At 44.7% G+C, this 13,696-nt stretch overlaps 1 protein-coding gene across 3 annotated transcripts in view; it reads left to right on the plus strand.

Annotated features, from left to right (window-relative positions):
• Window positions 1-13,696, plus strand: part of Helz (helicase with zinc finger) — a 142,876-nt gene that overhangs the window by 14,929 nt on the left and 114,251 nt on the right. For all 3 annotated transcript variants that reach the window (XM_055592127.1, XM_055592129.1, XM_055592128.1), the window contains one exon: window positions 11,281-11,508. In XM_055592127.1, coding sequence (XP_055448102.1) covers window positions 11,299-11,508 — 210 coding nt within the window. In that variant the 5' untranslated portion in view covers window positions 11,281-11,298. The remainder of the gene's footprint in view (window positions 1-11,280; window positions 11,509-13,696) is intronic.

Here is a 13,696-nt window from a genome sequence, read left to right on the forward strand (position 1 = left end):
TCAGTATGCTTTGCTTGCTTCTCAGTGTGGGCGTGTTTTTGTTGATTAAAATGTGTGTTAAATGGTTTAGGAGGGGGCCCAAACTGTTTAGAAAATAATTTGGAATCACTGAAACTAAGGTTATCTCTAGAGGCGCTAGCAATTTTGGAAAATGAGCTAGGAAAAATTAAGTGATAGATGGAAAAATGGATCTCAATTTTAGCTCTTAAATAAAACCAAATTATTAGTAAAACATCACAGAAGTTCCTTGAAAGTGTTTCTTTCATATATTTAAAACATGATGGGATGGCTCATGCCTGTACTTAAGAGGCTGAGGCAGGAGGATAGCTGTGAGTTTCTACTACCCTGGGCTATATAATGAGTTCTTGGCTAGCCCAAGCCAAGGCATATGAGAGCCTGCTCCAAATTAAAAAACAAAACAAAACAAAAACCAACTTTCTTTGTTGTACTGTTGGAGTTTAGAAGCATTACCACTTGTGGAAAAGGGAAAGTGAACTAGAAAATGGTTGATGAACTTGATTTCTTCTCATTTTCTCCCAGAGGTTTACTCTCCCCTAGTGCCTCTTGAATGGTTAGCAATTACAAGATTGTTTTTATACTTATTATTGTGTATGTGTGCCTGAGTGTGTGTGTGCCTGTGTGTATGTTTAAGTCAGTGGACAATTTGTTGAGAACTTACAGGCGTCAGCTCTCTTCTTCCCCCATGTGGATTCAGGGGATAGAACTCAATCATTGGCCTGAGCTATCTCACTGACCCTTAAATTTTAAATTTTTTCTTTCTTCTTTCATTTGTTCCTTCATTCCTTTTGTATGTGTGTGCGTTTGTATATATGTATTCAATGATTTTATGTTTTAGAGAAAAATGGAAGTCTGGATGTGTAGTAAGTACATTCATTACAATAAATAAAATTTTGCTTTGCAGGACACCTGTGCATGCCATAGAACCACTTACAGATTCCTATCTGGGCAAACAGATGACTTAGAAGCAATACTGCATTTCTTCTTATGGCTTGCATTTTTAGTAACAACTGACCTGACAATTCTTGGATTGGTATTTTAGTTATTCTAAGTCATTTCTTTGGACAGTTCAAATAAAGTACTTATTGAATAGTTTTAATGGATGTGGTTGTTGTCCTGGGGATAAAAATGACAGAAATCATGATGCCCGTTTACATAAGAGATAGTTTGGGGCAGATAAGTATCTCTCATGCTGTATATGATCCAAGGTAGTAGATATCAGAGGCTCAATAAATCTGTAGGAAGGCAGGCTGGTTTGAGGAGGTCACTGAAAGCAGGCCAGGATGTAGGTAGGTCCAGAGAGAGGTAGGGAAGAATGCTGTGGGCAGGATAGGCATGTTGCAAAAGGCCTGACTACAATTATGGTCTGTATGTGCTGTTTTGAGAAAGTTAGGTTGTGGCCAGATTGTGAGTACCCAGGGGCCAGGTAATGGCCATCTTGGAATCATGTGTCCTCTTCTGCTGGAGGAAGCACGGCAGTTGTTCACATAGTGAGTTCCTGGCCGGGCTGGCCCCAATACACTGCGTCTTTGGCCAGCCTTATGCTTTCTGCTATGTCTGCCAGTCCCTGCTGCTCAGTAGGCATGGTGGGTGAAAGGTCATGTGGTCAGTCTGAGTTTCTTTCAGTGTCATAGCACACTGACTTTGTAGCATCGTCTTAATTTAGGATAACACTGGAAATCCCACGGGCAAACCATAGGCACACTACCTTTAAAAAAGTGGATTTCAAGTTTTTCTAGTAGTTCTTCTCTTTAGAATGTTCATATTCTTTGTTTTGTAAAGTAATTTAAAAATATTTAATATGACCACATCTATTAATTTACTTTTTTGTTTAATATGGCTAGAGTTCAGATATTAATAGGTTTTTACATATATTGTTAATGTGTGTGTGTATACATACACATTGTGACTGTACATGCATGTAGGCATGTATGTAGGCAGGTGCATGCCATGGCATCCAATGGAGGTCAGCGGACAACATGGCAGGAATTAGTTCTCTCCTTTTACCTGTGGGTCCCAGAGCTTGAACTCAGCTCCTTAGGTTTGGCAGCAAGTGCCTGTGTCACTTGATGGAACCTTACCAGCCCTGTTGGAGACTGTAATCCAGGTGGATTCTGCTATGTAGCTGAGAATGTCTTTGGACTTCTCATCTTCCTGCCTCCACCTTCTGAGTGTTGGGATTACAGGCGTGTGTAATCCATCCGTACAGGCGTGTACACCGTCATGCCCAGTTTTAAACGATGTTGGAAATCACCCCCATGAATGCTAGGCACTGTACCTACCAGCCTAGCTACACCCCAGCCCCAAGAACCTTGCATATTATTTTGTCTTTTAAGTTTTCCTATGGGTGTATAGTCTAAGTAAAGTATGTAAAGTAAAGCCATCCAGGGTCTGGTTAAGAATCAGCTGTGGGTCTAGGGATACAGTTCAGCGGTAGATGCTTTTTCTAGCATCTCTGGGGCCTGTGTTCAGCTCCTAGTACTGACCCCCACCCCCAAAGGAAAAGGAATCAGTGATGGCTGTTAGCAATTTCAGTGAAAGAAGAGAGGACATTGAAGGTAACTGTTAGTCTTCTAACCCTTTACAAATGCACACGGCCCCTTTAATTGTGAAGTAGACAATTTTGTGTTGATAGAGGGAAAAGATAGAAGACAGATGTGGAAATTGACTTGACTTTCAAGTGACGATATTTGTTGGCTCCTGGAGTTTGATCACTGTTGCTGTTTGCTCTTGAAATCCTGTCTCTAATCCGATAAAGGAGGGAGAGCTTTCGAGATGAAAGAGCGCTGTGGCCACGTTGACAAGAGAAATCAGTGTAAGGAGGCAAGTGGTTGGTTTTGTACCTATGAGTGTGTGTACACACATGTGAAAGGTTGGAGGTCTTCCTCAGCTGCTCTCCACCACATCTGTTTGTTTGTTTGTTTATTTGAGACAAGGTTTCTCATGGACCTGGAGCTGACTAATACAGCTGGCCGGCAAGCCCAAGGACCCTCATAGCTCTGCCTTCCCAGTGCTGGTTATACACGTACCCAACTTTTCCGTGGATGCTGGGACTTGAACTTGGGCCATCGTCCTTGTGTTTCAGATACCTTACATACCGAGGGCCCTCCTTTGCCTCCCGTTTGTATTTTTGGAGACTGGCTCTAGACGTGGCATCTTCTTGCCTCAGCCTCTTGAATGCTGGGGTTACGAACATGCCACCACACCTAGTGATGTTTTTGTGTTTAAATCAACATAGGCTGAGCATGGCAGCGCGTGGCTTTAATTTCACTAGGGAGATCTCTGTGAGCTGGAGGCCCGGCTACTCAACAAAGCAGCGAGTTCCAAGGCTTCTCAAAGAAACGAAGAGATGTCATGACTTGATTTTAAGGTGGCCTGCTGACTGTTGTTACTGTCACAGACAGCATGTATGTGAGCCAGGCCTTCCTGTCGTCTGGCTCTGACCATGCTTGGTCCCAGCCAGTCTGCTTGCCGCACTGTGGTACACCATTGATTTCATTTTTCTTCCAGTGTTTACTTTGGACCCAGACCAGCCACTAGCTATGATGGCATTCTTCAAAAGCATCCTATGTTTTGTGCCAGATGACCTCTGACAGTTGGTTTATTTGCAAACGCTTCTTCTGAGGCTGCATGCTTGCTTCAACCTAAGGAAGAGGGAGGGAAATGCAAGCATTTTGATTATTAATAACTCACTTGCTTTGTATCTTTTCCCCCCAATTTCTAAAGGATTTCAATTGTGGCACTAAGATTTATTCTTATTTCATTATTCTAGTATATTGGTATTATTAATACTCTGTTCTTATCTCTCTATCTCTCCATCCATCCATCCAGCTATCTATCTATCTGAGATAAGATTTTTCTGTATAGCCCTGACTGTCCTAGAAGTGACTCTGTAGACTAGGATGGCCTTGAACTCAAAGAAATCCCCCTGCCTCTGCCTCCCAAGCTCTGGGATTAAAGGCACATGCTACCATGCCTGGCAAAGCTTCCTTTTGGAGAGTAGTTTCATTAGTTCATTGTGCATCTGGTTTATCCAGGCATTCAGTGTCCAGTCAGTAGTAAGTGCAGTGCCCTCCTTGAGGCTCCCTCACGCTGGCCTTTGTAATTGTGCTTCCTTTGCCTTGTCACTGTGATCACACAGTTGGCAAGCTTTATGATTGCTTCCTACTTTTCATAATTAATTAATCACTCAGTTAATTAATTGATTTTGTGTGTATGTGTGTGTTTGTGTCAGGACTGGCACTCTTGGGTGCCAGTTCTCTCCTTCCACCGTGTGGGTTTTCGGGATCTCACTGAGGTGTCAGGTTTGATGCCAGGCACCTTCCTCCACTGAGCAGTAGTTTCACCTAGGTGGTTGTAGGCTGTCCTTCTTCACTGCTGAGTAGTTTTCCACTGTGGGAGAGCTACAGTTTGTTCATTCACTGCTGAAGGACACTTTGAGTTTTATTGTTAGCAATTCTGAATAGAGCGGCTGTAAATGTTTATTTACAGTAAGTATGGTTCTCATCATCTTGGGGTAACTAGATAGAACAGGAGGTGTTGTTGTGACATGCATGTCAGTGTGTGAGTCTGTGTATGCCTTTGTCCATGTTTGGGGGCCAGAAGGAGGTGACAGGTGCTGTCACACTCCATCTGTTTCTTTAGAGGCAGAATCTATCCAAAACCGGGGCCTCATGCTTTCCTGTCTGGGCTGAAAGCCAGCATGCCCCAGGGATCCTCCTGGGTTAGCGTTCTGTGGAGCCGAGGTTATAGGCATACACTGGACTACCAGATCAACGTCTACACTGTAGGACTCTTGGGTCTTTGGAAGAGCAGCAAGTGCTCCTAACCGCCACGCTGTCTCTCCAGCCCCCCCCAGCCCTTTAAACTCATGTACTCTTGTGTGTTTGAAAGCTAATCATGGCTTTAATTTGAATATCTGTGATGGCTAAATAATGTTGTGCATCTTCTCATCATTTATTTATTTATTTATTTATTTATTTATTTATTTATTTATTATTGTTATTTTGGTCTTTCTGAGACAAGATCTTATAAAAGAATGCAGCTCTGGCTGTCTTGGAACTGGCTATGTAGGTGAAGCTTGCCTCAAACTCACAGAGATCTGCCTTTCTCTGCCCCCCGAGTACTAGAATTAAAGAGCACCATTATGCCTGTTCTTAAATTATTTGTGTATGCGCATGTTCATATGTGGGCTTGTGCATGGGAGTGCAGTGTCCAGGGAGGCAGTGACTGTGTTGGTGTATTCATTACCTGCTGACTGAGATGAAAACCATTCCTTTGTCAAGTAGAGGAAGTTGTCACAGAGAATGGTATTTTATTTTATTTATTCATAAAACTCACTTATTTATTTAGTATCCTGCCTGCATGTGTGCCAGTAGGCCAGAAGAGGGCACCAGATCTCATTATAGATAGTTGTGAGCCACCATGTGGTTGCTAGGATTTAACCTCAGGATCTTTGGAAGAACAACCAGTGCTCTTAACCTCTGAGCCATCTCTCCAGCCCTAGAATTGTATTTTCTTTTCTTTAACAATAGTACTGAATTTATTTTATATTTTTGAGTTTTTGTTAGTTTGAGACAGAGTTTCATTGTAGCTCTGGCTGGCCTTGAACTCATAGAAATTTACCTGCCTCTGCCTCCCAAGTGCTGGAAATCGGAATTTCTTTTTAAGGATTTATTTATTTTAGTGTAAGAGTGTTTTGCCAGCATGTAGTAGAGGTATGTGTGGATGGTTATAAACTTCCATCTGGGTGCTGGGAACGGAACCTGGGTGCTCTTAATCTCTGAGCTAGTCTCGCTGGAAAGTGCTGAACGTTGTGATTTCCATTTTATTTGGAAAATTTGCAGGTGAGTATTTGCAGGTTTAGGGGAATTACCACTTCCAGGTATCATTTTAAGCTCCCCACAGAGTCACCCGAGGAGGGAGGTACTTATGGTTTTATTATCCATTTCCAGGTGACAATTTGAGAGACTCAGGTTAAGTCACTTACTCTGGGCTGGAGAGCTGTCTCCTGATTGTAAGCCAGACCCTGTGTCAGCAACTCAAACAGGACCTGAGAGATGGCTTAGTGGTTAAAGAGCGTTTGCTGCTCTTTCAGAGGACCTGAGTTCAATTTCCAGAACCCGAGTTGGTACCTCATATAACTCCAGTCTCTGGAATCCAACACCTCTGGCCTCCAAGGGTCGCTGTATTCATATGTACACAGGATCCTTATACACATAATTAAATATAAAAGTAAAAGTACTTTTTATTTTTATTTATTTTTTTAGAGACAGGTTTTTTTTGTGCACTCTGGGTAAAAATACTTTTAAATTGTATTTACTTAGGTTAAAGGCAGCTTGTAGGTGACTTGTTCCACTGTGTGGGTTCCAGGGAAAAGCTAATTTGCCCTCAAGCACCTTTACCTGTTCAGCCGACTTAGTGGCTCCTTTTAATTACTTTATTTTGAGACACGGTCTTACTAAATTGTTCAGACTGTTCTAAAGCTTGGTTTTTAGCCCAGGCAGGCCAAGAACTTGGGGTCTTTTTTCCCTCAGTCTTCCTAGAAGCTGGATCTGCCGTACCTTGCTTTTTCTGGTGTCTATGTACTTATCTATCAGCTCTTGACTTAGGCTAATTTTGTTCCCTAGGAAGATGTTTGTTAATGTCTAGACACATTTTTCCTTATGCTAAGTTGGCAGATGTGCTGCCAGTGTCTAGTAGGTGGAGGCTGGGGGATGCTGTTTAACAGACCACTGTCCACAGAACAGCTCTCTGCAGCACAGAAGTATCCAGCCTCAACTGTCATCCAGTTTGGTGACAGCTCTGCTGTGTGCCATAAACTAGTGATAGTTTTGTCTGCCATCTTTATTGTTAATATTAATTTTTTCATGTGTATAGGTGTTTTGCCTGCGTGTGTGCGGAGCAGATGTGTGTAGTGTGTTCATGGAGATTAGAAGAGGGCGTTGGATCCCTGGGAACTAGAGCTATAACGATGGCTGTGAGCCACGCTGACAGTGCTGGGAACTGACCCTGGATCCTTTTCAAGAGCAGCAAGTGCTCTGAACTGCTGAGCGCTCACCCGGGCCTTTAAGGCTATTCTGAGGTGTGGTGACAGTCACTGTAACAGTACAGCAGTGAGAAATTCTGTTTTCTTGTAAGATCAATTTGGTAATTGATTTTACCAAATCATCACATGTTTATATTAGGGACATAAATTCCAAACCATCACGGAAATATTTAAATTCTCTTAAACACATTTGGGTATTATATAGCATGCAGAGGGGAAGCTGAGGGAGTTTAAAAAGAGAACAGGCAAAGATTGAAGAGGTGTCTGCCATCTATTTGTTGGATTATCTTGTTAGTTGATACAGTTTTAATTTTTTTATATTAAAAGATTTAGTTTGTAAAGCAGTGGTCACATGCCTTCAATTTCAGCACTTGGGAAGCAGGGGTAGTGGTATCTACAGCGTGGTCTACAGAATGAGTTCCAGGACAGCTAGGGATACATAGAGAAGCCTCATCTTGAAAAACCAAAACCAAACCAACAAACCAATAGTATTAATATTTAACATATTAAGTATAACATTTAGAAGCTTTTTTGGTTAAAAATCCCAGGAGGAGTGCAGTTGGGAAGGTGAGGATCTGAGGGTAGTGCTGTGTCCTTGTAACCCAGCACTGGGGAAACAGAGGCAGGCAGTCCTTGAAGGTTTTGGCCATCCAGGCTAACCAAATTGAGAAGCTCCAGTTTCAGTAAGAGAATTTATTTCAAAAAAAAGAAAAAGAAAAAAGGAAACTGGACATAGTAAGGCACATCTTTGTTGTTTGAGACAGGGTCTTATGATGTAGTTTTCATTGTTCTTCGTAGATGCATTCACAGAACAGGCTGGCTTTGAACTCACAGAGATCCACCTGCTTTTGCCTCTAGGGTGCTGGGATTAAAGGCACCAGCCTGGCTGTAGTGCATGTTCTTAGTCCAGCCACTCAAGAGGCAGAAGCAGAGGTTGGAGTGATGGAGGTAAGGGCAGGGGCTGTTCTCCCAGAGGACCCGGGTTTGATCTCCAGTACCCTCACAGTCGCTCAAAATGTCAGTAACTCCAGCCTGAGGGGATCATCCCGGACACTCTCTTTTGGCCTCTGTGGGCACCAGGAGCAGGAAAAGCTGTAACAATATAATAATAACATTAATGTTAATAATAATAATAATAGACAGTAGGTGTTGGTCTTTAGCCTTCAAGTTCATTGCTGCACCTCCCCCCCACATGCAAATTCCAAATTGAGGGAGTTAGAAAATATTTTATTGCATCTCATGCACTAACCACATGTGTTTGCTAGACGCTGATAATACTGATGGTGTCCCTTTCAGCTCTTCTTGTCTGGTCCCTCGGGGCCTCTGTCTTCTGCGGTGTCAGCTGTGTGGGGAGTTGAGGCGCTAGGCCCACCTCTGCCGCCTCTCACCCTGTCCTGCACTTCATGGCTGCAGGACAGCTTACCAAGGGCAGAGCCAGGCTGCCAAGGTCGGAGCTGGTGATGCCGCCCGAGAGCACCTCTGTAGCCCAGTGGCTCTCACCTGCCTAGAGCTGTGGCCCTTTAATACCGTTCTTCATGTTGGGGTGACCCACATCCATACTTTTTTTTTTTTTTTTTTGCACTTTATAACTGTAATTTTGCTTCTGAATTGAAATATAACTGTGTCCCCTGAGGGTCTTAGGCAACCCCTGTGGTTGCTTAACCCCAAAGCCACCACGACCTCCAGATTGAGAACTGCTACTGTAGATTGAGGGCGTGATGGGACAGATCAACTCCATAAGGCCAGAGGGAGTGTGGAGGGCCAGAGGGAGTGTGGAGGGCCAGAGGGAGTGAAGAGGGCTACCAGAGCAGAAGAGAGGCTAAGAGGGTTGAAGAGGTGAAGCAGACCACAGGCTTGATAAAGGTGGGGAGGAGGGATGGCAAGAGCTGGCCTTAAGGCTGTATTGTGACCGTCATCTCTTACAGTACGTCATCTCTGCCAGGTTTCTGTTCACCAAGTGACGGAATTGGGAGAAGCGTGAATTTTTGCTGTCTTACTTATTATTAATACAAACAAATGTCATGATGCGCGCACGCGCGTGTGTGTTTTTAGGCAGACGTGTGTTTGTGTGTAGTCAGATGACAACTTTTGGGAGTTGGTTCTCTCCTACTGAGGGTTACATGTGTCAAACAAGTTGTGCTTTCCCAGCAAGCAACTTTTCTGGCTGAGCCATCTTGCTGGCTCTCTTGTCTCTTTCCTGAAATGTTGTAGTGGTTTTTCTCGCTCCCATTAAAAACAATAATTTGTGTGTTAGAGTTCTCTAAAGGAGCAGAACCCAGAGAGTGAACATATACACGTGGGTGCATTAGAGTGGCTTGCCGGATGTGGTCCAAGTGGTGCAACAATTACTGTCTCGCGTGAACAGGTCAGGACCCCGTGGTTGTTCAGTCCATGAGACTGGATGTGCCGTCCCAGTCTGATGCTGGAGTCCCAGGCCTGGGATGCTGCCAGTCTGTGTTGGAATCCTGAAGAAGGAAGTTCTAACACCAGCACAGGAATCCCTGAGCCGCAGGGGAGATGAACTTGTCAGTGTGAGTGACGGCAAGCGGGCAAAGAAGCAAACTTCCTTCTTCCACGCCTGTTTCTGCAGGCTGCCATCAGGAAGTGTGGATCAGATTTAGGATGGGTCTCCCACCTCGAAAGTCCAGCCCAGAAAAATCCCTCACAGTGTGCCCAGCAGTTTGAGTTTTTAGTTAATTTCAAAAACCTCTTTGGAGAAAGACTTTCCTTTTGTGTGCATGGAGGTGTGCACCCTGCCACAGAGCACTGTGAGGCCAGGGGCCACGCCCCTGGGAGTCTGACTCTCCGCTGCTGCGCGGGTCCCTGCAGTCCAGCTCCAGTTGTCGGTATTGGCAGCACTGTTCCCTGGGCTGTCGCGCTGGCTCTAGGCTCTGCTGTGCTCTTAGTGGTCAGTGCTTGCCATTTCTTCTAAGCAGTTCTTCATAGGACTGATACTGGATAGACTGCTTCTCACCTCCTCTCCTTTTTCATGGTTCTGGGAACCAAACTTAGAACCTGTCTATTCTAGCCTTGTGCTCTACCATTGAGCCTTTGAAAGGTTCTCACTTTGTTTACAGCCTGTCTTTCGTGTGCCATCACTGGTGCCAACTTCCATTTCTCATGGTATTTGGTCCATAGTTCCTCTTACCCTACCCCTTCATGGGTTTCTTGAGTTTAATGTGTGAATTTTCTCCTCTCGCTGAGTCCAGTTGAACACTTCGTGTTAAATTTTTTTTAATTGCGTTTATTTGCTGTTGTGGGTGCATGTGTGGGTGAGGCCAGAGGAAGACTTGCAGGAGTTGGTCCTTCTGCCTCGGGGTTGTCAGGGATAAACAGGTCATCCTGTTAGGTGACAAGCACTTTCACCTGTGGAGCCCTCTGGTTCAGCTGAACTCTGGTCTCTGCAAAGCTGGAGTTTGCTCCTCTGTTGGCTGTGTGGTGAACTCGTGGTCTCCTCTTGAGGCAGCTCATGCCTCAGATGGAATGAGTCTTTCTGACCTTTGGTAACTTGTGCCTTGGCTCCACCGCTTACCTCCGAGATCCTGGAAAGCAGTGACCTCATGCACCATCTCCGTGCTGAGGCTTTTAGCCTAAGGCCTGCCCCTCTGGGAATGTGGGCTGGGTTGAAGTAATGCCCAGCTCGAACTTTGGCTAGTTTCTTTAAGGGTGTGAAAAAAAAATCCTACACCATATGGACTTTGATTTTTCTGCAGTGACTGAAACAAGACTAAAGAGAGGCTGAAACTGGAAGGTTTAGATAGGAAACATTTCTGTTCCTTTGGTCAAAAAGTAGAATCTTATTTTTATTTGTGCTTTGTGGCATTGTTTCACTAATAAAGAATTTGATCCTGGCTGCTGATAGTGGGTATTTTAGCCTGGATCTTAGTAAAGACATTATAAAATCTATGTGTTAGACTTTACACTGCCCTCAGCTGCTGCTCAGCTGCAGTGACAGGAGCCTCTCCCCTGGGCATTCAGCTGGGGGTTTAGGAATGTGTGTACCTGAGTATGTGTTCACTGCAGGCATGCAGGTACCCAAAGAAGCCATCAGATCTTCTGAAACCGCTATTAGAGATGGTAGTGAGTTGCCCAGGAGGCGAACCTGGGTCCTGGATCTGGGATCTGCAAGAGCAGCAAGTGCTCTTAATTGCTGAGCCATCTCTCCAGCCCTTCACTGAGTCTTTCAATCACACGCATTCTTTTCTCATGTTTAGGATTTTTGTCCCTGAGTCATGGAAGACAGAAGAGCTGAAAAGTCATGTGAACAAGCATGTGAGTCACTGAAGAGGCAGGACTATGACATGGCCCTCCAGCACTGCACCGAGGCCCTGCTTTCTCTTGGCCAGTACTCCATGGCAGACTTGACAGGGCCGTGTCCACTGGAGATTGAGCGCATCAGGATCGAGAGTCTTCTTTACAGAATTGCCTCATTCTTGCAGTTGGTGAGTGAACGCTGTGTGAGGTACTCATTAATTACAAGAACCATGTGCTGGACACTTTCCTCACAGGGCAGCTAATTTGGGCCTGAACAGATAAGAATGAAACACCTAGTGATTTCTGAACATCCTTAATGGCAAACAGCTATATTTTTAAACTTTGAAAACTGTATTATAGCACTGATACATTTAATATGTGTTCATTGAGTACATGCTGTCTGCCACGGGCTGTCTAGGAACTTCACACATCCGCTGATAAAAGAGGCATCCTTTCTTCCTGCTACTGTCTAGTAGGGGATAGGCAGAACCAGTGGCTGTTGCAGGTAACTCCACTCTAGGTTGACAGCATGCTGAAAGGGGTGGGCTCAGGAGTGCCGGCCGGAGATGGGGTTTTACCCAGGCCAGGCGAGGCCAGCCTACGGAAGGTGATGGGAAGGAGAAAAGGAGGTGAACCTTGTGGAAAGCTGGGGGAAAGGGAACAGGCAGACGGTGCAGGGACCCTGAGGCGGAGGCATCCCAGGCAAACCTGAGCAACACCTGACCTGGTGTGACTAGGGTAGGATGAGTGAGGGGGAGAGGGAAAAGGGTAGAGCCAGTGGGTCTTGTTGGGCCTTCTGAGTCATTCAAAGAAGGCCCTTATTCCGAGGGAGTTGGAGAGCTGCTACAGCAGCAGGAGCAGTGCTGGGACTTGATTTACCGGGAACATTAGACTGCTGTTCAAAATAGACTATTAAAAAAAAAAAAAAAAGTGATGGGTGTGGTGGTGCATGCCTAGTCCCAGTGCTCAGGAGGAGAGACAGGAGTATCTCTGTGAGTTCAAGGCTAGCCTTGTTTACATGGTAAATTCCAGGACACCTAGGGCTGTGTAGAGAGACCCTGTCTCAAAAAACAAAAGGAAGGAAAATAGACTAAACGGAATAAGAATGTATGCAAGGGGACAGTTTGGGACTGTCGGGATGACCCAGGACAGAGATGACAGAGACTCAGTGTTCAGCTTATAAATAGTAGTAACTGTAGAAGTTGAAGGCAGGAGCCTGTCTTCTGACACTCTGAGTGCAGGCAATGGGGGAACCGTGTCATGTGAAGTCACTTACCCTGGCCTTTTCTTTGACTGAGCCCTTAGAAGAATAGGGTTTCCCTCAGCCATGGATAGAAGGCTGTATCTAGGGAGCAGGTTTGTGAGCTTGGTTTTGGACCTTTGGTTTTGAGGTGTTATTGAGCCATTTGGCTGCAGATGAAGAGGGAGTGCAAGTGTGGAGTTTGGGGGAGAGAGATTAAGAGATGGTGGGGTACAGATGTTAGCATCTGGGCCTTGGCTCAGGGCACCAGGGAGAAGGCTGCAGAGCTGGTATGTGGTGTTGACAGGCTGGGGAGAGGGAACACACAGAGCAGCTGAGGAGTAAAGGAGAGGTGGGAGAGCCACAGCCCACGCCGCTGTGTGGAGACAGCGAGATAGCATTCAGTATGTCAGTGGCTATCTCTGGAGATGTGACAGTGTGAGAATCTGAGAGAATCAGGGAGGACCTCCTGTTATGCTTTTCCTTCCTCAGGCAGCCTTATTGTGTAGCCCTGGCTGGTCTGACCTCCAAAGTGAGATCCTCCTGCTTTTGCTTCTTGAATGAGGGTTCATAATCTGTGAGACATTCTGCCACAAGGAGGCACCAAAGGAAAAAAGGAGCCAGTGGAAGAAGCAGAAGTGAAGTCACAAATTTAGGCTTTTGTTTGTTTGTTTTTAAAAATATTTATTTTTATTTTGTAGACATTAGTGTTTTGCCTGCATGTATGTCAGTGAGAGGTTGTCAGAGACCCTGGAGCTGGACAGTTGTGAGCTGCCATGTGGTTGCTGGAAACCGAACATGGGTGCTCTGGAAGAGCAGCCACTGCTTGTAACCACTCAACTATCTCTCCAGGTCCCTCTATCACCAAAAGACAAGTTTTCTCTGTGTAGCCCTTGCTGTTTTGGTGTTTGTTCTCTAGACCAGGCTGGCTTTGAACTCAGAGAGCTACCTGTCTCTGCCTCCCAAGTGCCAGGACTAAAGGTGTGTGCTCAGTCAGAAGCTTTTTTCAAAAGATTTATTTATTTATTTAATCCTTTATTTATTTATTTAATCCTTTATTCATTCATTCATTTATTTTTTTACCTATACATTTATTTATTTATTTATTTATTTATTTATTTATTTATTTATTTATT

This window comes from Psammomys obesus, unplaced genomic scaffold, assembly GCF_907164565.1.
Source record: "Psammomys obesus unplaced genomic scaffold, mPsaObe1.curated_primary_1811, whole genome shotgun sequence".
Lineage (NCBI taxonomy): Eukaryota > Metazoa > Chordata > Mammalia > Rodentia > Muridae > Psammomys > Psammomys obesus.